The sequence below is a fragment of the Palaemon carinicauda genome, chromosome 30 (assembly GCF_036898095.1).
Source record: "Palaemon carinicauda isolate YSFRI2023 chromosome 30, ASM3689809v2, whole genome shotgun sequence".
Taxonomy (NCBI): domain Eukaryota; kingdom Metazoa; phylum Arthropoda; class Malacostraca; order Decapoda; family Palaemonidae; genus Palaemon; species Palaemon carinicauda.
The window spans coordinates 70,104,547-70,127,527 of record NC_090754.1 but is presented as its reverse complement, the minus strand read 5'-3'; the positions used below and the strand labels follow the sequence as shown (position 1 = coordinate 70,127,527).

Below are 22,981 nucleotides of genomic sequence, written 5' to 3'. Positions count from 1 at the left end.
TGCCCATCATCTGCTGTTGTTTGTAGATTTTTCTTAGATACCCTTTCCTTTTCAGGCTTATATTTTCTCACGGTTCTGGATTGTCGAGTTTTTCAATCTCCCTATGCATTCAGGCAAAATTGTCAAGGCACTATTGAATTATTTTTTAACACAACGAGAATAGTACCCCTAGAGAATACCAACCAATTCTTCTTCACCCAAAGGGTTACTGTAATGTAATTGTACAGTGGCTACTTAACTCTTAGCAAGGGTAGAAGGGACTCTTTAGCTATGGTAAGCAACTCTTTTAGGAGGACACTCCAAAATCAAACCATGGTTCTCTAGTCTTGGATAGTGCCATAGCCTTTGTACCATGGTCTTCCACTGTCATGGGTTAGAGTTCTCTTGCCTGAGGGTACACTTGGGCTCACTATTCTATCTTATTTCTGTTCCGCTTGTTTTATTTGAAGTTTTTGTAGTTTATATAGGAAATATTTATTTTAATGTTACTGTTCCTAAAATATTTTATTTTTCCTTTTTCCTTTTCCTCACTGGGCTGTTTTCCCTGTCGGAGCCCTTGGGCTTGTAGCATCCTGCTTTTCCAATAGGGTTGTAGCTTAGCAAGTAATAATAATAATAAACTTCCATGCAATGTATATCTGTGAAATATACATTTTTCCCAGTTATAAATTTCTTTTTACCTACCATCCATTTTTTTGGTCACATCACCCCAATCTTCTTCTGTAGTAACCTTTCATTTATGAAAATTCATTAAAAGCAGTTCTGTGAGAATCTGGAAGTTAGTGCATGTGAGTCAATTAACCTAGTTTGAATATAATATGTAAATGATATTTTATTTTAACTTCTTTCCAGTATATGGGCCTCTGGTTCCAGCAAGACAAGTTGCAAGCTTCTTGGGAGGCTCCTGGAAGATGCTGGAAGACGCTCTATTCCAGAGACCGAAAAAATGGTCAATTCAAGATGAGGATGATCTTCAGTTCCACCATGTAAGCATATTTGTATTCTTAAAATCAACATTCTGTTGTGTTTACAAAGATGTTCAGGTATCATTAATCTGTTAATCACATTTTTCGAACGCATGAGCATTGTATATTCTCGAAGCTTTTCCTATGAGGAGGAGGAGGAGTAGTCTTTTTGCACAAGATTTTGTTGTAAGGATTTTTGTAGTTCCTTAATAAAATTGATTAATTTTTTTTCAGAACTGGTCGAGTAGAGGAATACGATTCCCAACTTACATTACAGACTCCTGGAAAACCTTCCATCATTAAATATAGCATTCCGCTCACATGTAAGTTTGCTGGTATTCAAAAAGTTTCATGTTACCAACTCTTGCTTGCAAAATTGGAAGATTATAGATTAGCATCTCTTCTGGTTTGTTAGTCATTTTTTATTTCAGTAATAGACAAATAGAAGAACAACCCACTTCCTCATCAGATAAAAATTACAAATAGAAGAATAGAAAATAGTTGTTCAAAATCAATGAGGTGACATATGCATCATGAGGGATGAAGTTGTATATTACAGGAAAACAATAAGCAAAAAGAAAAGCAGAATAGATGAAGATGGATCAGCAAACTATTGTGGAGTACTGTAAATGAAGATAGGTTTTAATTTGAATCAGAGTGGAAATGGATTCGCATTTCAACGAAGATTTAATGCAGTATAGTATTTTGCCATCTTTCCATGCAGGGGGTGGATAAATGTCTAAATAACTTGAAAGGTCAATACAGGTATTAGATACAAACAACTAAACGAGGTCATAGTGGATTTCAGCACTTTAGTGTTCATTGTACGTTCTTGATTCACTTTTCTTTGGTGTCTTTCATTTACAGCTCAGCATTTTCTCTATCAAGCTCTTTAAAATAAGAATATAATAGTTTGATTTTCTAACAAGTATAACATAAGTTCATCGTAACTGGTAACTGATTGAGAACTATCGCTTAACTGAGAAAGAGTCAACAAATCCTCTAATTATTTATTTACTTTCTTTTCAACAGGATAGTCACAAGTTTAATGAAGTTACTGTGTTATTCACCATTTTTTTGATGCTGTGATAATTTGATAGGTGTAGAATCATCATGTAATTTTATTTGAAAATTATTAGGGATAGAAAATCATAATTCTCTTGATTTCTTCACTTCAGTATAATTGTTATCATCCAAGCCTTTTCTCTTGTTGGTGATGCTACTCTCTCTCTCGATCAATTCTATTTCTTGAACGTGGTTACTTAATCCCTTTTATAGAGATATAGCTAAAATTCGTGCATGGGGCAAGTTATGGGGGATTAAATTGAACCACAACAAATGTCCAAAGTATGATTTTGAGTACTGTTTGTGAAGGACAGTGGCTCCACAACATCCAGATCTTTACATTGTCAATTTTTTTTAATTGTATATAACTAATTTAGAATTCTATGTGTGATTCTTGAAGGCAAATTTACTTTTGTGAAACACATCTGGGCATCTGGGTCTTTTAGGGATTTTTTTGGTAATCAGTCTATTTTGAGAAACTTTTTTTAATCCTTTCATTTTGCCATCTCCTCCTGTCTGGTCTTGAGATGCTGACACTCATCTTAAATTGTTGGATAAAAACATGGTCTTTTATATTCCTTATCGCTGTGATGGATATTAATCTATGGTACTGTCGTTCAGATAGTTCTTTGTTCATGTTGCATACTATATTTTATCATTCTGAATCCTTTGCATAAGATCTCCCCTGACTGTGCCATCCAGTACATACTAGTAGACATGCAGTTATTTCTAATAGTTTTGCCTCTTCCATCATAAGGCTCAATACTACACAAAATTCTAGAAGTTTTATTTCAGCTTGACTAGATTGTGATATCTTCCCAATCTGCTAGTTGACTGTGGAATTTCAGAAATTCCAATCTAATGCAAATGGTTTTCCGTTGAACAGGTTGACGAAAGTATCGGTTTATAGTTTACATTATACTGTATTGGATTTATATATCCATTATTAATATATATTGTAATTTTTTATGCTTTCTCATTTATACCGGTAATTTGTTATTTCTCTTTCCTTTCCACACTAGGCTGCTTTTTGTGTTGGAGCCTTTGGCTTGTAGCATTCTTTTTCCAGTTAGGGTTGTAACTTTGTAATAGTAATGATATTAATAAACTTTCAAATATTGTAAAATTATTATATTGTCACGGCATTTTACTGCCTTGTGTGATTCTAAAGATGTGCCATCTATAAGGTTGTCAATGATTTTATGTGGGATGTTTATATTCCTGTACTGTGTTGGGTTTTATTTAAAAGGAGGGAGCTTTTTCATTTGTCTCCAATATCCCTTTTTTTTTTTTTAAAGGAAATGTCCTATTGATGAAAAAAATATATTGCCATAAGAAAATTATAAATTTTTATTCTTCACAGTTATGGAAGATGAGTTTCAAGTCTTGGCTACAGACTATGAAAGTTTTGCCATTGAATACAAATGTGATCCAAATGGCCTCCTAGAGAAATTAGGTAAGATGTATTGCAGAGAAGACAATAGTTGTCATTAACTTTGTTAATTAAGTACATTCTGTTTTAATGACCTTTAAGAAAAAAAATTCATAAAATTTTAAATAACAGTATAATTATGATTGTGAAACTAATATCAAATGCCCCTCATATAAATGTGACTGCCAAATTATATTGATATTGAAAATGTTGCAAAGAAAGCAGTCATATTTTTTTTACATTATTAATGTAAATATTTTCAACTGCAGAATCTATCTGGCTTCTGACTCGCGATAAGAATCCAACCCCGTTAGTACTGCAGCGAGCCTATGCCATCATGCATCGTTTAGGAGTCGACATCAGAAAATTGGAGCGGGTTGACCAGACTTGTGGTGGGTTGGAGATTTCCAACACTCCTGATTATGATTATTACAGTAGTAATCCCCAGTATGTGGACAACAACAGGCGGTTTAATCAACAGGTACTGTATTAACTGTATCAATGATGTCTTAAATTTTTGTCACTTTTTTTGGTAAAATGCTGTACTGTATACTGTATAATATGCAGTACAATCGAGTCAGTATCTGAGTTAGCAATAAATTTTCCGCAATGGCTATTACTTTCATTGATAAAGTTATTCTTGAATTACTGTAGTGAAGTTGATTACTGTATTCCATTTTACATTTCATTATTGTTGCTTTTCATTACTTTTTCACGATACCTGCAGTGGTTTTTTTTGTAAGTTCCGTTCAAATTATAGTTAATATCTTAAAATACTTCCAACAATTTTTTTTTTTTTTTTATAGTTTTCTTGCCATCCAACTACTTTGTCCAAATTCTCAAGTTCAATTCTATCTAAACTAAATCAGTGTGTCTTGTTCCATTGAAGCTTCATTAATAGGCATTACTGTATATGCTTCATCAGGATGATTATTACTACCAGTACCAAGACGATTATTACCCTGAGGATGGTCAACAAGAAGGAACAACCTACCAGCAGCCGGCAGCCTCTTCTGCAGTTGCAACACACCAGCAGCAGCAGCAGCCTTCGCCAGCTAATTTTCATCCAGTATCATATCCCCCACAACCATCTGACTCGGCAGCACACCGCAGGCGTAGTCAAGCAAGGTATTTAATGCAGGTTTTAAATAAAAGCTCACAGGGCTTGCTATTGATAAGCACCTACAGTACCATATTTTTAAAATTTGGAAACAGACAATAGTGTAATAGTAATGTTTTAATAGTAATAGCATATAGTAAATTACTCTACGTGAAGAAATATTTGAGGATTCCAGCACTTAAACTATGTAACATATCATGTTAGTGAAGACTGAGGAATCAAAAATATCAAAAGATGGTGTTGGAGATAATTAAAACTGCAAGTAGCAATGGTTATGCTCTACTGTAGATGCTATACATTTTAAAACCATTTTCAACTTCGCTGTACAGTATACTGTAGATGTTTAGCTTGTGCCTAACAATTTTATTTTTATGAATCTTCCCTGATGTTCATATTGCTAATTCTCCAGAAGACCAGTTTAAGCAGCACTTACCTGTAGTATTTCCAAATTTCCCCATTTTCTCTCCCTTCAACAAATTCTTGTCATTTATAAAAGAATAGAGCTCTCTGGTAGTACTGTAAGGGGTAAGAAGCCCAGGTTGTCGAGTTACAAAGTATAGTTTTCAGTTATCTGTCAACCAGGGGCAATCTCTTTAGCGTAAAAGGTGCTCTGAGATTGTTTAAGATGTTTTCCCCAGGCATAGTCAGCAGTTATAGCCTGAAATGTGCACATGAATTATTTTTGAAAGATAATGATCCGCATTCTCTTTGTGCATTGTTTCGGGGACAATTCAGTGATTTAGAATCATTGTGAAGAGAGTTTCACTCTAGGTATCACCCATGGAAAATTGTCTTAATGGTTGCCGATCAAGTTAACAGTCCTCTCGCAAAAGGAACTTGCTGTGAGATCAGTGGATAAGTTGGGGAAGACTAGGCTAATCGATTATAGCAGGATGACAACAATAACGACATGCCTCTACCCACAGACAACACAAGTTCAGTCATCTTTCAATAATGATGAGCTTCACAAGCTCTTGACATCACTTGCTCCCTTTTGTTGCCAAACCTAACCTAACCCAACCCCATAATCATTCTAATTACTAGTGTTTAATTCATAAGGATTCTGAACATAGGCTGTGATCCACAGATTAAAAAGACTCACACAGAGCCCAAAAATTTATGCAAATAGTACTTTAGTTCCTTCTGCTGCTAAACTCTTGCAATACTACAATTCTAGTCACTCTCTAATACTAAACTAGATTGTGAGGCAGAAGACGAAAGGGTTGTCATGATCCTAATATCACCCACCAGTCTCGTACAGTATTACTTATGTGGATGGCATAGCATGTTGTATGATTCCCTGAGATTCTGAGGGGTGAATGAAGGTTCAGCTAATTTGGGTTGTTTTGATTGTTTCAGAGGACAGTGCTTGATACCGTTTGCTTGCAAGGTCGGCCATGAGCACACGTAACAATGTTAACTGGGTTAATAAAGGTGCTAGTAATTCAAAATCTAATAAAAGTCTACATGTTATGTTACTACCCCATTTTCAAAGGATAAACAAACCGAGAAATCAGCTGATATTCACTTGGATTCTCCTGCAGGAAAGGAAAATAAAGAGAAAACTTAGAAGTAAGAATAAAAGTGAGGAAGTATCACCTTTTCTATCTTTGCATAAAGTTACTGGTGAAATATACCTTAATAATGATTTAAGTTAAGTTCAGAAGTATCAGAAGGTAGTTTACATTACACACCTCAACTCTCCAGCTTCAGGTTCACGTTTAGTTATTAGACCCTCTTTAACATAGATGCGTTAATTTATTTATTCAGGAGGGTGATTTAGCACAGTCATGACCCAAATCATTGTGCCCCATAAAAGAAAACCTCTAAATTCAGGTTATGCATGAAATGGTTATCACTCTCAATTAGAATAACTATAAAACTGTTCAATAAGTTTTAACTAAACTCAATTGCTTACTTGAATAAGACTTATAAGTTACCTAACTTTGTTGTAGAATATAATGCCATCTTCTAAGTTCATTCATTACACTAATTAACAAAATTTCTTGATGCATAGTTTGCCAGTTAATTTACTCATGGCTCTTTGTAGGTAAGAATATGTTAATTGTAGTGTTTGAAATTGCTTTGAGCAGAGAAGACTAGGTTCATTATTTATAGAAGAAATGATGACATTTATAAAAGGTTACAACTGGTGGAAGTTAAAAACTGAGAAATTATCCCTGGTGACCATTTAGCCACCAACACAGACTATTATGCATGAACCTGAAGCTTGAAAGAGAAAGGAAAATCAAAGCTAAAGGTGTGAGGAAAATTAAATGGTACAAATTGAGGAGAGAGGTCGGTAAGCAGAGTTTGAGATAAAAATTTTGGGGAAAATTGATTTGGAAATTGAAGATGTTCAAGAATGGTGGGCACATAATGCAGCAGTAATGAGAAGGCATGGAAAAGAAGTACTATGCTAGACATCTGGTATTGTGTGGGAGGAAAAAAAGAGAGCTGGTGGTGGGATAAAGACATTGAGAAGGCAGTGAATGGTAAGAAGGAGACAAGAAGAGATGGGGAGAATCACAGCTACAGGAGGAGAGAGACAGATTTATAGAGAAAAACTAAGAGGTAAAGAAAGAAGTAGCCCAAGCTAAGGCTAGGGCATATGCTGAGGTGAATGATGAGCCAGGAACAAGGAAGGAATGAACAAAATTATCAAACTGTCAAAAGCAATAAGTAGAAGTACAAAAGATATTGCACACACAAAGCAAATGAAAGACCAAAATGGTGTAGTAAGTGATGGAAAAAGTATTTTGAGCAGCTCTTAAATGAAGAAAATGAAAGGCTAGTAAGAGAAGACAGACAGCCGAACATGGGCATGGAAACAGGCTTTTCTAGGCAAGAGGTAGTAGATGTGCTGAAAAAGATGAGAATGGTAAGGCAACAGGACCAGACTTGATCCCTGTGGAAGCATGGAAAGCATTAGGAGATGAGGGGGTGGATATCTTATAATACGATTTAATGATAAAGATACTTGAACAAGAAAAGATACCAGAAGAGTGGCGAAAGAGCATATTGATCCCAATTTTCAAAGGCAAAGGGGATGTTCAAGAGTGTGGTAACTACAGGGGCAATAAACTGGTGTCCCACACCATGAATATATTGGAAAGAGTAATGGATTGCAGAATAAGAGAAGAGGTTGAAATAGGAAAAGAGCAATATGGATTTATGAAGGGAAGTGGAACCACATATGGTATATTTTGTCCGAGGCAAATGTTGGAGAAATTCAGGGAAAAGTAAAGGGGTTTACATTTGGTGTTCATAGATTTTGAAAAGGCTTATGACCGAGTCCCGAGAGAAGAAGTATGGAGGTGTCTGAGGAAGATGATGGTCCCAGAAAAGTATGTGTGGCTGATCCCCAAGAGATGTATCAGGGGGGTTATGTACCAGAGTGAAGAGCACTGATGGAGTGATGGAAGGATTTGAGGTGAGAGTAGGATTGCACCAGGGATCAGTACTTAGTCCATTCATTTTTTTATATAGTAATAGATGATGTGACTGAAGAAGTTAAGAGAGGCAGTGCCATGGAGCATATTGTATGCAGAATACATCGTTTTGTGTGCTGAGAGAAGGGAAGACCTGGAAATTAGAGAGCGTGGAGAGGAACACTGATGGACAGAGGAATGAGAATAAGCTGGTCCAAGCCAGAATACATGTGATCCACCAATGAGGGAGACGGTAGAGAAAGTATTAGGTTGGTTGGAGAAGAAATAAAGAGAGTAGACAAGTTGAAGTACCTGGAATCTATAATTAGTGCTGGTGGAAGTATGGAAGAAGTAGTAAAACACCATATACAGGCATGCTAGAACAACTCGAGAGCTGCCTCTGGAGTCCTTTGCGACAAGAGAGTGCCACTAAAACTTAAAGAGAAATTCCACAAGACAGTCGTAAGAACTGCAACGCTTTATGGTACACAGACAGCAAGCCTAAGGAAAATTGATGAGAAAAAGATGGATGTAGCAGAAATGAGAATGCTTGGGTGGATTTCTGGAGGGACAAGAAATGATAAAATTAGCAACCTAGAAATCCCAAACAGACAACTATAATACTCAACTTGGGAGCAGGGACCTCCAAAACGTCGGACATCTTCAAAAACACAAAACAACACAGAGCAATGAAAAACACGTCTGAACCTTCGCTGGTGCTAAGGAGGAATGAAGGTAGGGGGATGGGGGGGGGGGTGAGGGGAGGATAGTCGTAGTAGAGGTAGCAGTCGGGTGTAGGTCGGCGCCTAGTTGTTCCAGGGGATGTTGGTGAAAGAGAGGTTTAACTGGTGAGGGACCTATGGTCGTGGTTCTATCACGCCCCAGTAACTATACCGACACTCATTGAAGTGAGCGAGCTGGGTTAATTCCTGGCATTCCATGCATCCTTTTTTCTATGGTATATTGAGCAATATTTTTTCCTTAGAAATGGTGCTATAAGGAGCATTTCACGGAGCGACACAGGTTCCTCGCCTAGAAATAGATTTTTCCTTCGTCAAAATCCCTTAATTAGGAATTACTACATCAGAGGATCAATAAAGGTTTTAGAAATGTAAAGAAAGTGCAAGAAGGAAAATTTAGATGGTCTATGGACATCTACTGAGGAGGGAGGAGGATCATGTTGGCAAGCATACCATGGAAATGGAAGTTCCAGGTAGAAGAAGAAGGGGCAGACCTAAAAGGAGATGGAGGAACTGTGTACAGGAGGACTTGAGGGAGAAGGGAATTGGTGAAGCAGAGGCGCAATACAGAAATAGATGGAAAAGGCTCATTTGAAACGGCGACTCCATGTAGAAATGGGAATAAGCTGAAGAAGATGACCTTTAATTTATTTCTACAAATACGATTGTTTTTAATATTCATTTTAAAATTGATCAAAATCAACTAGATTGAAAATAAAATTTATACTGCCACTCTAAACTCTCTTTGCTTCATGCTAACTAGTTTGGTTTTTGTTATTTTGGGATTGTAACGCTGGTGATACACGGTTTATTCCAGTTTCAGATCTTTTGAGGATTTATGCTTCATGTTATTTATAGAGTGGTATAATAGCAGGGATGATGATGATAATGACAGACCTCCACTTTTGGACATTACAAGTGCAGTCATGTTTCGATAGTGATGAGCTTCACTAGCTCTTGGCACCATTTGATTAATTTGTTAAACTTCAGAAATCCAGTGAATCCCCTTTTAATAATGGTAATTCTGGTCACTCATACCCCATTGGCAAACTTTACCTAACCCCCAAGGTCTATCTAATATTACCAGCACTTGATTCAATAAGGCTTCTGAAAGTATGCAGCACTCCACAGATTTGTAAGCCTAACAGAGAGCCTCAAATTTTTACATACTTTTAGATTCTCCTGCTGCTAAAGACTTGCACTTCCACAATTTTAGTTACTCTATGAGACAGTCAGATTGTAAGGCAGAAGACCAAGTAGGTTGTTCTGATCCTAATATCCCTCCATTTGATGAAGTACAGTAAGCACTTCTCATTATTGTAGTCTCATATTACTTATGGGGTTGGCGTGACATAACGTATGATTCCTTTAAATTCTGAGGTGATTAATGCATTTTCAACTACAATTGTTTTATAAAGTTTTTATGCAATTTTAATTTTATAACTACTCATTTGGTTGACTTTCTATACGGGGAAAGCAGAGTTTTCAATACCTGTTATGAGGAGTATGATATCTCACGGTTCTTATTAGCAATTATGTTTCAAGTTGGTATTTATGGAATGGGAAGGTATATACTGTACACTGCACATCAGTAAAGTTATGTATTGTCAACAGAATGACTGCCTTTCGTGGCTCATAACAGTTGAGGAAAGTAATTTTAGTCAAGGTCAGCAAAGTTAAACATCTTTAGGCCGGTCAGTAGTACGTGAATGGGGTTCTGCCTGGGAACATCAGATGCTGTTTGCAATTAAATAGCTGATTTTTCAGGATTTTGTATTTTTCTTCCTATATCCCACACATTGGCATTCTGGCAAGGGCCCTTACACAATATCTTTCTAATTTTGGAAAGGATTTTTCTTATTCAGTACTTTTTATTTTTCTTATTCAGTACTTTTTATGATTTTTTTTTTTTTTTTTTAAATATGGAAAGTCCCTTTTCATAGGGACTTTTTGATCTTGGTATTTTGAAACAAACTGTCTCAGAACACGTGGATTTCTGAAGATATAATTTTCGGTCGACAGAGGATACTATCTCCTGACACAACAGCCGAGATAAAAATTATATCTTGTCTGAAGAAGGCTTTCTATTTTTGGCTATATAAACTCAAAAGTATGATGATAAGTAGGTTAAGAACCGTGGCTCCTCAACATCCGGATCTCAGCATTGATAATATTTTTTTTAACTGTTCGACTTAAAATTATAGGTGTGATTCGACAGCAAATTTTCTTTTGAGTAACGCATTTGTTCCATCTCTTCTTCAGTTACACAAAATTTGCTTATTGAGAAAGTCTTTTAAGATTTTTGGTGATCAATCTACTTTAAAGAACTGTTTTAATTCTTTCACTCTGCCTTGTTTAGAGTATTGTTCTCCTGTTTGGTCTTGTTGAACAAGAATGTACTGTCTGTTAAGTTTCTCATACCTGATCTAAATATCAGTCTCTGGCACCATCCTTCAGTTACTTCATTATGCATATTGCATAAGGTTTTTTATAATTCTGACCATCCTTTGCGGTCAGATCTGCCCAGACATTACCATCCTGTTCCTAATACAAGGTATGCAGTTAATTCTAACAGTCATACCTACTCCATCATGAGGCTCAGTCCTACACAGTATTTTAGAGGTTTTATTCTGGCTGTGACCAGGTTGTGGAATGATCTTTCTAATCAGGTAGTTGAATCAAGAGAACTTTTTAAAGTTCAAACTTGTGACAAATGTTTTTATGTTCAGTGTCTTTTGATAGATTTAATGAAAAATATATTTCAATGTTGCTGTTCTTAAAATGTCATTTTAGAATTGTTCATTACTCCTCTTGTAGTTTATTGCCTTATTTCCTCTCCTTACTGGACTATTTTTTCTTGATGGAGCCCTTGGACTTATAAATATCCTTCTTTTCCAACTAGGGTTGTAGCTTAGCTAGTAATAATAAGATTTAAAAAACAACTTGAGAGTAATGTAATGAATTTCTACTCCCTCCAAAAGGCTACCAGTTCACAGACTTGTTCCTGAGGCTAAAGCTATTAAAAATTATTTTTTGTAAAAGTTTTTCAATGGGATGGAGGAATTATGTAACTTAACCAAATACTCAAGAACCCTATCCAGAGATCAAGGACTACAAAACTGGGTGGAGAGATGGTCTGTGTAAAACCAAAAACTGGCCGAGTTGAAGGCCACATCAAAGGAATGCTAAGATGTTCTGTTAAAGCTGATTTGTATGACAGTATAGTTGATGGCTAGGGTCTCCTCTCCTCAAAGAGGTGGATCAGATTGGAAGCTAAGAAGAGGTTATCGAACAAGGTGGCCGACTCCTTAGAAAAGCCATCCCTGCCTTCCACACAGATTGGTATTGTCTTGTGAAAGAAGAAGACCGATTGGTATCTCGTCAAATAATTCAAGTTTTGGGCTGAGAAATCTTTCTTGAAAATACAGGAGAGAATCCAAGCGTAAAGGTTCTGGGTCAGAAAAGAGGAAGCGAAGGTAATCTGCCTTCCTACTTTCTGATATGGTTGTGCAGAACAAAGTGGATCCATTCTTGCTCTCAGATGTTGAAGCAGTAGACATCACTGGTTGTTGGGCCGAAGTAGTGATATTAGAATAGCTGTCTCCTGAAGGATCAAAACCTTTGAAATCAAATTCGTTATAGGAAATAGCTAGATCACCGACCATCTGTTCCAATCCAGATTCAGTGCATCTCTTGCTACTTCTTGAGAGTCCACATTCGGAGCTACATACAGAAGGTCTTCTCTCACAAACATTCGGAGATATAAACACAAATCCAACTGGTCATAAATCTCAGATATTTTAGTAAAAGTTCATATACTTTAATTAGATAAAGAAATACTGTAATAAAACTATATTTTATCATTTTTTTTACAGTAAGCAAAATGATATTTCATATGAAATGGGGCTATTTGTTGAGTTCTCTAGCTGGAAATCGTACACGTTAGTCAGATTAGGCCTACCTTAGGCCAAAATTAACAAAATTCTTCTTACAAACAGCTTCCTGGGACCTATTACGTTTGTAAGTTGAGGACCTATATATTGGAAATTTGTGGTTTTCTCGTAGAAAACTGGTTGGTTTGGGATCCAGAACTACCTTCAAAATCTTCTGAAGAGAATGCTGGTCCAGGTCCATTCTGTATGTAAGACTGTCAGCTACTACATTGATTAACTGAGACATTTAACGGTGAGAGGACACAACACATTTCTCTTCTGAAGGAACATAATAGTTGAAAGAGTTTTTGCATTGAGAGTTCTCTAGCAAGAGTTGTTGAGGCAACGGACAGCTACTTAGTTATCCATAAATGGGAGTTCCTTCTTGGACTAATTCTTGCTTGGTAGGGATGTCAGATAATAGCCATGCTTGGTGACAGGGGCGCTTCACAGTTGTGGATACTACTCGAGGGCGTCATAGGTGAAGTTTGAGCTGTATACAAAGGAGCTGCGGAATGTGAGGAGCTACATCAACTCCTCAGAGGAAGACCTAGCGTTAAATGTTGCTAACACTAGTAAGAGCTTCTCTGCTGAGGAAATGCCCTCCAGGCCTAAGGAAGACCACAGAGTCTTTCCAGCTTCACTGAAATCATACTCCTATTAATGGACCAAGGTTTGTATTTGTGTAGGAACAAAAAAATTTTGTTTAGTATGTTAAAGGTAATTTTTTTTTTTAGCATAAATTGTTTTTTAATCTCTGATTCCTTGTCCTTTTAGTAATTATTGGATATTTATATATTGTACGGGACAATTAATTTTGGTTAGGTTTGAGTTTAAGGAATTTTGTCTGCATCAAGTTCTGGAGATATTACATTCTTTCAGAACTAGCGCAGGTGTCTCCAGATATCGCAAAATGTTCTTGAGCTGATCATCATTAATCAACCTTTGAGTTGTGAGATGTTGGTCAATTATTGCTGGTTTTTTTATGACATTCCACCAATATTGTTAGTGTTGAAGGATAGGCAGAATTTTATTTCTGCCTCTTTCTTGTGGCACTAAAACACATTGTTGTAGTACAGCACTGTTATTAAAAGAAAAAAAATGTTCACTTTATGAACATAGTACAGATTGTGCAGTACTTCTATTTGTTTGTGGGGTATGCACTAAAAAATAACCTGAAAATCGCTGAGAATGGCTGTATGACAATAATGCTTAGTTGTGTTGTTCCTCAATAGTACACAAATACTGTGGCCTACTTGAAAAATCACAAATTCGGAGGTTATTTATATGTTTTCCAACTATACAAATCTGTATTTCTTTATTATAAGAAAAAGAAAAGAATTACCCGACATACTTATAAAAAGGTATCAACATCGGGTCTGATGGTGGGTAAAATTACAGGGATGTATGGTTAGGAAAAATACAAATTACCCTCTAATTTGCGAATTTTTTCCTACACTGTAAACAAACCTTTCGTTCTTTACCATGGAAGACTCGCACTATGGTGGGTGGAAGTCCCTACAACTAGCTGAAAATTTTCCCTGGGATGCAGCATCTGTGCATAATGTAAGAGATGTGCATACTTACACCTATGGCCTCTAACCAACTGGTTTATGGCCCATGCAAAGTGAGTACAGTAGGATTGTTGGAACACAATTGTGACCATCAAGGCTATGTATAATAACAAGACACGTTTTATATGCTTGAAAACCGGTGTCCCAACTCCCCCTCATCCAGGAGATTTGGGACGTGACTTGAATATATGCAAAATATTCTGGAATGTTTGCAATATATTCTGGCTACAAGTCGAAAAGTGGCATACCTGCTGTCGAAAGAATCCTCGCCGACAGAATTTGTGGATTTTATACCCCAAGAGAGGAGAAGATGAAAGGCTCCTTTTATATTTATCCTAATTAACACCGTAACTGCTTTCTCTAATGACTGCTGTTAGTTCTATAAGGAGCAAACACAGCTACCATAGGGCCTATCAAGAGAGTGTCTAAGGACCTGCGGGTCACATCTTGCCCATTAGCAGTGAAGGTTGGTTGTCTCTTCCATACCCCTGCTTGTAGAACATGAATCACTGAAAGGATCTTTTTAAGTGCCAGGGACGTACTGATGCCCCTGACATCATGAGGTCTCAGTCGATGTCATTGAGAAAGCGACGGATTAATGGCTCAATCTATGTCCTGCCCAATCTGACCTGAGGACGAGCTCCTAGAGTTCGTTTGAGGTAACGCCTTAGGGCCCTTACAGGATGTAACAGCAATTGTTCCGGGTCACTAGATACTTTCTGAAGACTTCTGATTTGGAAAGAATGGAACATTGGCTCAAACTCCACAAGATTATGAGTCTTCACCACAAACTCAGGGCCGAAGCTGATCGTCACTTTTCCCCTTCCCCATGAACGGAAGATGTCGTAAATGAGTCCATGTGACTTACTCTCTTTTCTGAGGCCAAGGAGAGAAGAAAGATAATTTTCAAGATAAGGTCGCGACATAAACTCGTGCAGTGCTGCTTTTAGTTAGCGCAGATACTTGACTACGTGCCAAAAAGGAGGTCTCGCTACCAACTGAAGATAAGCTAGATTAAAACTCTATATGAGCATAAACAGCTCTTGCAAAGAGAAAATCTCTATCCCCAATAGTCTACAGACCTGGCTCAAGGCCAAACGATAGCCTTTTACCGCTGAGATGGAGCAGTTTTCCTTGGGAGTATATAAATGTCTACAACACCAACCACAGAAGATTACCCACTTACCCTGGTAGACTGAGGTTGAGGACCTCTTAAGGTATCGAGGCTTATGTTTTCCCAATGGTGTTGAAAATCCTCTCTCCCAGAGATGCTAGATAACCTCCACACCTTGAGACGTAGGGATCCCGGAGCCTGATAGTAAATCTAGGCGTGTGATTGGCGTAGGAGATACGGTAACACGTAAAATTTCCTAAATACTTCTATCACTGACTAACTGGTCGACAATATCGCCCTGTTGAGAATTATCAGTTGGATAAGGGGGGGAGGGGGGACACATAAACATCTAAGTGATCCTACAGGTGTTGTAAGGCATCTGGGAAGACTGCATAGAGGTCCAGTACAAATAAGCAGTACTTCGGAAGGTTATGGTACAGATGTTCGCTACTCTTTGATCCAAAGACCGCTTGGTAGCTACAATCCCAGTCTTCTTGCTCAGTTTGTCTGCCACTATGTTGTTCTTCTAGGAATGAACCTGGCGACAGGGATATCAAGTTGTCCTGTCCATCGCAGTATTTCCATAGCTAGCTGGGAAAGTTTATGAAATAATATTTCCCTGCTTGTTCATATGTGCCACTATGGCTATGTTGTCGCTCATCAACACAACCAAGTGACCTGAAAGAAGCTGTTGAAAATGCCAGAGAAGTTTACCCTTAGTTTCAAGAGGTTTGTGGCATCTTTGGTCTCTGCCTTGGACCACAGTCCGGGAACTACTCATTTTATGCATCCGTGAAGAGTATCAACTCGGGGGAAAGAAGAAGATATATCCCTTCGAGAATGATCGAGTCTGAGATCCACTAACTTAGATTTGGGTCTTCCTTTTGCTCTGATCTCACCAAAATGAACACATTGGGAAGATCCCTGTTTGGGGACCAACAGGTCTTCAGATGCCACTGAAGTGTCTGCACCCAAAGACGACTGTTGGGAACCGAGCGTTCTATTGAAGCCAGATGACCCAACAGCTGATGCCAAAGGTGAGCTTGTGGCAACAGAAGAGCTAAGGACTGGCGAGTCATCCTCAATTCTTTCAACTCTGCTGCGATGGAAAGACTTTTCCTCATAGGGTATCTTATCTTTATACCCAGGTATATTAGGCTCTGCGTGGGCTCCAAAAAGGCCTTTGCTAGGTTTAGACTGTGGAAAAACTTGAGAAGCATCGCTAGGTGGCAGAGGATGATCTTCACCAAGTCTGACAATACTGGCCAAACATCTAAATAGTGGAGAAAATGAATGCTGTTAACGTGAGCCAAAGCTGAGACCAGCATGAACACCTAGTTGAACACACAAGGAGCTGTGTACAGGCTTAAACACAGCGCTCGTAACTGGTATACCTTTCCATAAGATATAATTCTTGGGTAATTGCTTGAGGATGGACAAATTGGTATTTGGGAAAAAAAGTACACATCCTTCAGATCTAACATGATCATCAACTCCCCCAGCTTGGTCATGGCTGTAGTCTCCATCTCTAACGGAGTTTGGAGGACAACTCGTTTAAGGCCAAGAGGTCGATGACTGTTCTTCAGCCTCCAGATGCCTTCTCCTGTAAAGAGTAAACTGAAGAAGCCTGGAGAACCATCGAGGACTAACTTGAAGAGTGCCCTTCTCTAACATGGTCTGGACTAATGCCTGTAAGGTAGCATCCTTCATGGATCCCACTACGAAGGATGCAGATGGTATTGGAGGATGAATCTGGGGAGGTGGTTAGCTGGTGAATGGAACAATATATTCCTTGCAAAGCACGTAGACTGTCCTAAGGTCGGGCTTTCAAACTTTTGTGGGTCCGTCTTCAAACGGGAGAGGCTTTTGGCGCCACGGGTACCGAAGAAGTTCCCCAAGTCGTGATGGCTCAATGAAGGAGGGAGTCCTCGCTCACCTTCTTCCACTTCTCCATCACTATGTGGTAACATCCCTGACTGGTAATCGCCGTACTGGGGTTTGAGTCTTGCTCAAACTTGTTAGTTCCTCTGGTCGCTACAAGTCACTACTCTTGTGAGGTAAAGATGAGGGGACTTGGGGGAACCTATAGGTCTATCTCCTGAATTATCAGCAGACATTACCTGGCCCTCCTTAGTCCTAGTCATAGCTTGGGTGGAGAGGGGTCTTGGGCACTGATCATGTGTATATATGGTCAGTCTCTAGGGTTGTCCTGCTTGATAGGGCAATGTCACTATCCTTTGCCTCTGCCATTCATGAGCAGCCTTTGAAAGAGCATCTCTCCTTGGCATCTGTTGCTGGAATTTAGATGGCACAGCATCACTCCTCTTCAGTAGACAAGCATTGTTATGGGTTAAGAATTCCATTAGCCTTGTACTGAAAGGACAACATTCTTAAACACTCACTGCTTCTTAGGATCAGCGAGATTCTCCTTAGTAATGAAGCTTAGAGCCTCAGCCGACAAGAACGTCACTGATTGCAAGGCTAGCCTCTCAGACCTTGGGACGGCTGAAACTACCTGGTCTATGACAGAGTAGACTGATGGTGATTAAGGATTTCATAGTACTTCCTCTTTCTCACAATTTGGGGAAGAATTACTTAAGACTACCTAGTACAGTAGCCTTAAAGTCCTTTCTAGCTGCAATGTGAAAATCAACTTTATCAATGAACCTGCCTGCCAATTTAGACCACGATAGCACTAACTGTTGCCTAGAGGCACCTGGAGATCGACAAAGGAGGTCAATTGCCAATTTCTCCCCATAGGAGGGGAATGCGGGGCCACCCTGATTCTATTGACCAAGCGCATGCAAGCAAGCACTTACCAAAACACAGATTCCAACTTGCTCTATTGTGTGTTGGGGGGCTTGCAGCTGTTGGAAATACAGGAGAATGGTCAGACTCTGAGCCGGGGTTAGCTTTTTGGGGAATAAGATCTAGGAGGGACAACATTGACCTCCAGTAGTGTATAGGATCTGAAGGCTTTGCCGCCTTCATCCTTTGAAGCTATGGGTCCCTCAAGACTTTGAAGTCCCAATTCTTCGGCACTGTTTTGACGTTTTTCCATTCATGCGGCGAGGTTACAAGGATTTATCTTTGATGCTTCAGAAGTTGAAAAAAGCTTCAGAGGAGCTGGCACCTCCACAGTGGTAGCCTCCGAGGATAGAGGAACAACTTTGATTGGCGAGAGCCTGTATGATTCGATGAACGAATTCGATCCCCTAAGTCCCAAGGTGAAAGGTGTCACAGTAACCTGTCGTGAGTGACGCTGTTCAATGGTTGGCTTGATGAGCATCAAACCCAGCCTCTCCTACTCTGAGTGAACCCCTGCTGGGTTAGGGTTCATTCTCGGCATCTCTTGGCAACGTTGCCACCTTGAAATGTGTTCCTCTTTTGTTACAGAAGCAGAGTGAGTTATAATCAAAAGGAAGGCCTACTGGCCTGAGCGGGAACCCACCGGGACCAGAGATGGAATTGTTTCCAGAGTGGGTTACCCAAATGCAATCTCAGGTCAGACGGAGAAGAATCACCTTGGTAAACAAATCCTTCCCCAGGGTCAAACACGATTGTGTTTGTCAAAGGTATTTGGGAAGGTAAGGATCACTGCCTTTAAAATCTCCTGCTGGAGAGTCTCGCGAGATACGCCCTGTGCTAATGGTCCACTAAAAGTATGCTCCTGTACAGAAGCAGGAACCTGAACAGGTGCATGATGTTAAGCTGTCAAGACCACACCTAGATTGCGAAAGGAAGAACAAGTGCGTTCACGAACTCCTAGAGGACGTGTTATTTACCCGAGCGCTATTATGAGACAGCTCGTCACTCACTTTATTAGCGTGAACTGGCATGCTAGCTTGTGCCTCACAAATTACCTGTGCTTGAGCGAGACACAATGAGGGGTTTGCAAAGGGGTGAAGATGTGGGCATCAACCTTGCTAGCAAGTATTGACGAACATTGCTAGCTTGATGAGTTACAGGTAACAACTTGCTAAAGATTAGTAGTGTCTCACGAGAACCTAATTATGTGAGCGTGCTGGGTTGCAGGACATCAACAAGATCACCTGCTAGTTTAACAGCACTCTGCTCCGTAGAGCGAAGGGGGACAGGTGTCGGAACATGCTATCGCTTCCGCGTTGCTAGGGGAGTAGAACTCTGTTTGAGGCCATTGAACCTTGTAGGGCAGAAGGACACTGGAGGAGAAAGAAAACCAGGGTTTTCTTCATGCTGAGTGAGTGTTTTCTCCCTGGAGGGAAAAAGTGCTGAAGGGGAAAAAACTCTATACCACCCTTTGCAACCTCCGATGAGAGAGGAAGGAAGAAGGTTCCAGGGACACGATACTCCTGTCGGCTCTAGAAGGGAAAGTCCTACACCAACCCCAGCACAATTGAAAATATTTTTACTGCTGTGCACCCTTCACCAACACCTCCAGTTAGCCTGTCCTTAGAGGGCAGACCTAAGTCTAAAAACAGCCACAGAAGACACAGACACTTGACCGTTCCTGGGAGGATACCAAGGTGAGAGGGAGAGAGGTCTGGACTTCTTACTCTTCCTGCCACACCGCTTCCACTGAAAGGATGGCCACTTCCTACACGCTGGGTAAGGAGTGCCCTTTGCACGTAGAGCAAAGACGGTGAGGGTGCGTGTCCTCCTGGGACAGGAACTTGCTTCAGGAGTGGCCAGCCTTGTCTGGGCAAAGACATATGCTGCCCCCTCAAGCACAGCCACACCTGAAAGAAAAAGGAAAAGTTTTAATATTTCATACAAGTAGGCAACTCATTTTATAGAGACCAAATCATTAGGATGATTTTTGTGAACATTATATAGGGTTGTAAATGTTTTGCATGAAAATTTGTCAAGTATTATATTGTTCAAACAAGTGTAAACACATCTTAGCCTTATAATTGTTTTTCCACAGGAAGAAAACTAATGTAAAACGACAGCAAGTTGTTCCCAATGACGAGAGAATTACCCTGGGCCAGTCACTTGCAACACGTTTATGGCATGTTCTTCACACCCCTGTCAAGAAATAAATAATTCTTTGTTATGCACATCAATTAACTATGTTCCACAGTCTATACTGTACAACAAGGGAACTGCAAGGGTTGTTGTTATATTTATACACTTCTTTATTGTTGTTATAATTTTGTTAAGTTTTCATGTTGCCACTAAGTATATTTATACACTTCTGTAATTTCTTTACTACTGTAGTTTTAGTATTTATTGTTTGTTTTATATAATGCTGGATCCATATAGTTTAGTGCTGGGACTGGGGAGGCGATTCAAGTGTGGGAAAACTGCAATTGAATTACGATTAGTATTTAGTTTTATTTCATAAAACAACGTTAATAAAGTTAAAATATTTTCCTAATACTAAAGCCATTTTACTGACTGACATTCAGTATTCATAGATGTGTTTGAAATGTGACAGGAAATATTTTGCATTTATAGTTTTTTCTAAATTTTTAATAGGCTTCAGTGCATTTACTTCATTTTGGAGTTAATAATTATTAATATTCTGCAACAGTACAAATATTTTACAGTAATGTCAAAGATTAAATTGAAGTTTAGAGTGTTGATTTCTACCATATATTGTACATCATACTTTAAAACTATTTTTCAAAGTTCTGATTTCTCATTAATACCTTACAAAAATGATATTTTAATCATAAAATAAATTTTTGAATATACTTACCCGGTGAATATATAATAGCTGCAACTCTGCGTCTCGACAGAAAACACACTCAAAAAACTCGCGAGCGATCGCTATGAAGGTTGCGGGTGTGCCCACCAGCGCCAACTGTCGGCCAGATACCACTCTTGCATGTAAACAAACCCTTCAATTCTTCTCGTCCCGCTGCGTCTCTATTGGGGAGGAAGGGAGGGTCATTTAATTTATATATTCACCGGGTAAGTATATTCAAAAATTTATTTTATAATTAAAATATCATTTTTAAATATTTAACTTAGCCGGTGAATATATAATAGCTGATTCACACCCAAGGCGGTGGGTAGAGACCAGAGTTAATTAAGTTTACAGCGTATAAGCTAAGAGTTTTTGACCGTTATCAATATAACAAAACCAAAATATATAGGTACCTGGTAAGGAAGTTGACTTAGACGATTACTCTGCCTTGTAAGTCTGTCTTCCTCACGGAGCCCAGCGATCCTCTTAGGATGCTGAAAGACTCCCAGGAGCTGAAGTATCAAGGGCTGCAACCCATACAACAGGACCTCATCAAACCCCTAATCTGGGCGCTCTCAAGAAATGACTTTGACCACCCGCCCAATCAACCAGGATGCGAAAGGCTTCTTAGCCTTCCGAACAACCCATAAAACAATATTAAAAACATTTCAAGAGACAGATTAAAAGGATATTGGAATTAGGGAAGTGTAGTGGTAGAACCCTCACCCACTACTGCACTCGCTGCTACGAATGGACCCAGTGTGTAGCAGTCCTCGTAAAGAGTCTGGACATCTTTCAAGTAAAATGACGCGAACACTGACTTGCTTCTCCAAAAGGTCGCGTCCATGATACTTTGCAGAGATCTATTTTGCTTGAAGGCCACGGAAGTTGCTATAGCTCTAATCTCGTGCGTCTAGTTAAGCAAAGATCGGTCTTCCTCACTCAAGTGGGAATGGGCTTCTCGTATTAAAAATCTGATAAAATATGACAAAGCATTCTTTGACATATGTAAGGATGGTTTCTTAACCGAACACCATAACGCTTCAGATTTACCTCGTAAAGGCTTAGTACTAGCTAAATAGAACTTAAGAGCTCTAACGGGACATAATACTCTCTCTAGTTCGTTGCCTACGATCTCTGATAAGCTAGGAATATCAAAAGATTTAGGCCAAGGACGAGAAGGCAGTTCATTCTTGGCCAGGAAACCAAGTTGAAGAGAACAAGAGGCTTTTTCTGTCGAAAAACCGATGTTCTTGCTGAAGGCATGAAGCTCACTGACTCTTTTAGCCGAGGCCAAGCACACCAGGAAAAGTCTTAAGAGAGAGATCCTTCAGGGAGGCTGAATGTAAAGGCTCAAACCTGTCTGACATGAGGAACCTTAGGACCACGTCTAAGTTCCATCCAGGAGTAGCCAAACGACGTTCCTTAGAGGTCTCAAAAAACTTAAGGAGATCTTGTGGATCTTTATTGTTGGAAAGATCTAAGCCTCTATGCCGGAAGACCGAAGCCAACATGCTCCTGTAGCCCTTGATCGTGGGAGCTGAAAGGGAGCGAACCCTTCTCAGGTATAAGAGAAAATCAGCGATTTGGGCTACAGAGGTACTGGACGAGGATACAGATACTGACTTGCACCAGTCTCGGAAGATTTCCCACTTCGATTGGTAAACTCTAATGGTAGAAGCCCTCCTCGCTCTTGCAATCGCACTGGCTGCCTCCTTCGAAAAGCCTCTAGCTCTAGAGAGTCTTTCGATAGTCTGAAGGCAGTCAGACGAAGAGCGTGGAGGCCTTGGTGTACCTTCTTTACGTGGGGCTGACGTAATAGGTCTACTCTTAGAGGAAGACTTCTTGGAAAGTCTACCAGCCATCGAAGTACCTCGGTGAACCATTCTCTCGCGGGCCAGAGGGGAGCAACTAACGTCAACCTTGTCCCTTCG

The 22,981-nt window shown here is 39.3% G+C and overlaps 1 protein-coding gene and 1 pseudogene across 1 annotated transcript; both read left to right on the top strand.

Annotated features, from left to right (window-relative positions):
* Positions 1 to 851: 851 nt before the first annotated feature.
* LOC137623827 (apolipoprotein D-like) lies at positions 852 to 20,985 on the top strand. Its single transcript, XM_068354639.1, has 6 exons — positions 852 to 986; positions 1,200 to 1,288; positions 3,394 to 3,486; positions 3,732 to 3,943; positions 4,388 to 4,590; positions 20,280 to 20,985. The coding sequence occupies exons 1-6, from the start codon at positions 856 to 858 to the stop codon at positions 20,392 to 20,394; spliced, it is 843 nt and encodes a 280-aa protein (XP_068210740.1). The 5' UTR covers positions 852 to 855; the 3' UTR covers positions 20,395 to 20,985.
* Positions 7,231 to 9,366, top strand: LOC137623879 (uncharacterized; annotated as a pseudogene).
* Positions 20,986 to 22,981: the final 1,996 nt, after the last annotated feature.

Bases quoted from the DNA above. Each gene is read 5' to 3' on its own strand.
- LOC137623827 (XM_068354639.1), top strand. From the start codon at position 856: ATGGGCCTCTGGTTCCAGCAAGACAAGTTGCAAGCTTCTTGGGAGGCT. The intron at 987-1,199 runs GTAAGCATATTT...ATTTTTTTTCAG, and splicing joins ATGATCTTCAGTTCCACCAT to AACTGGTCGAGTAGAGGAAT. The intron at 1,289-3,393 runs GTAAGTTTGCTG...TATTCTTCACAG, and splicing joins ATATAGCATTCCGCTCACAT to TTATGGAAGATGAGTTTCAA.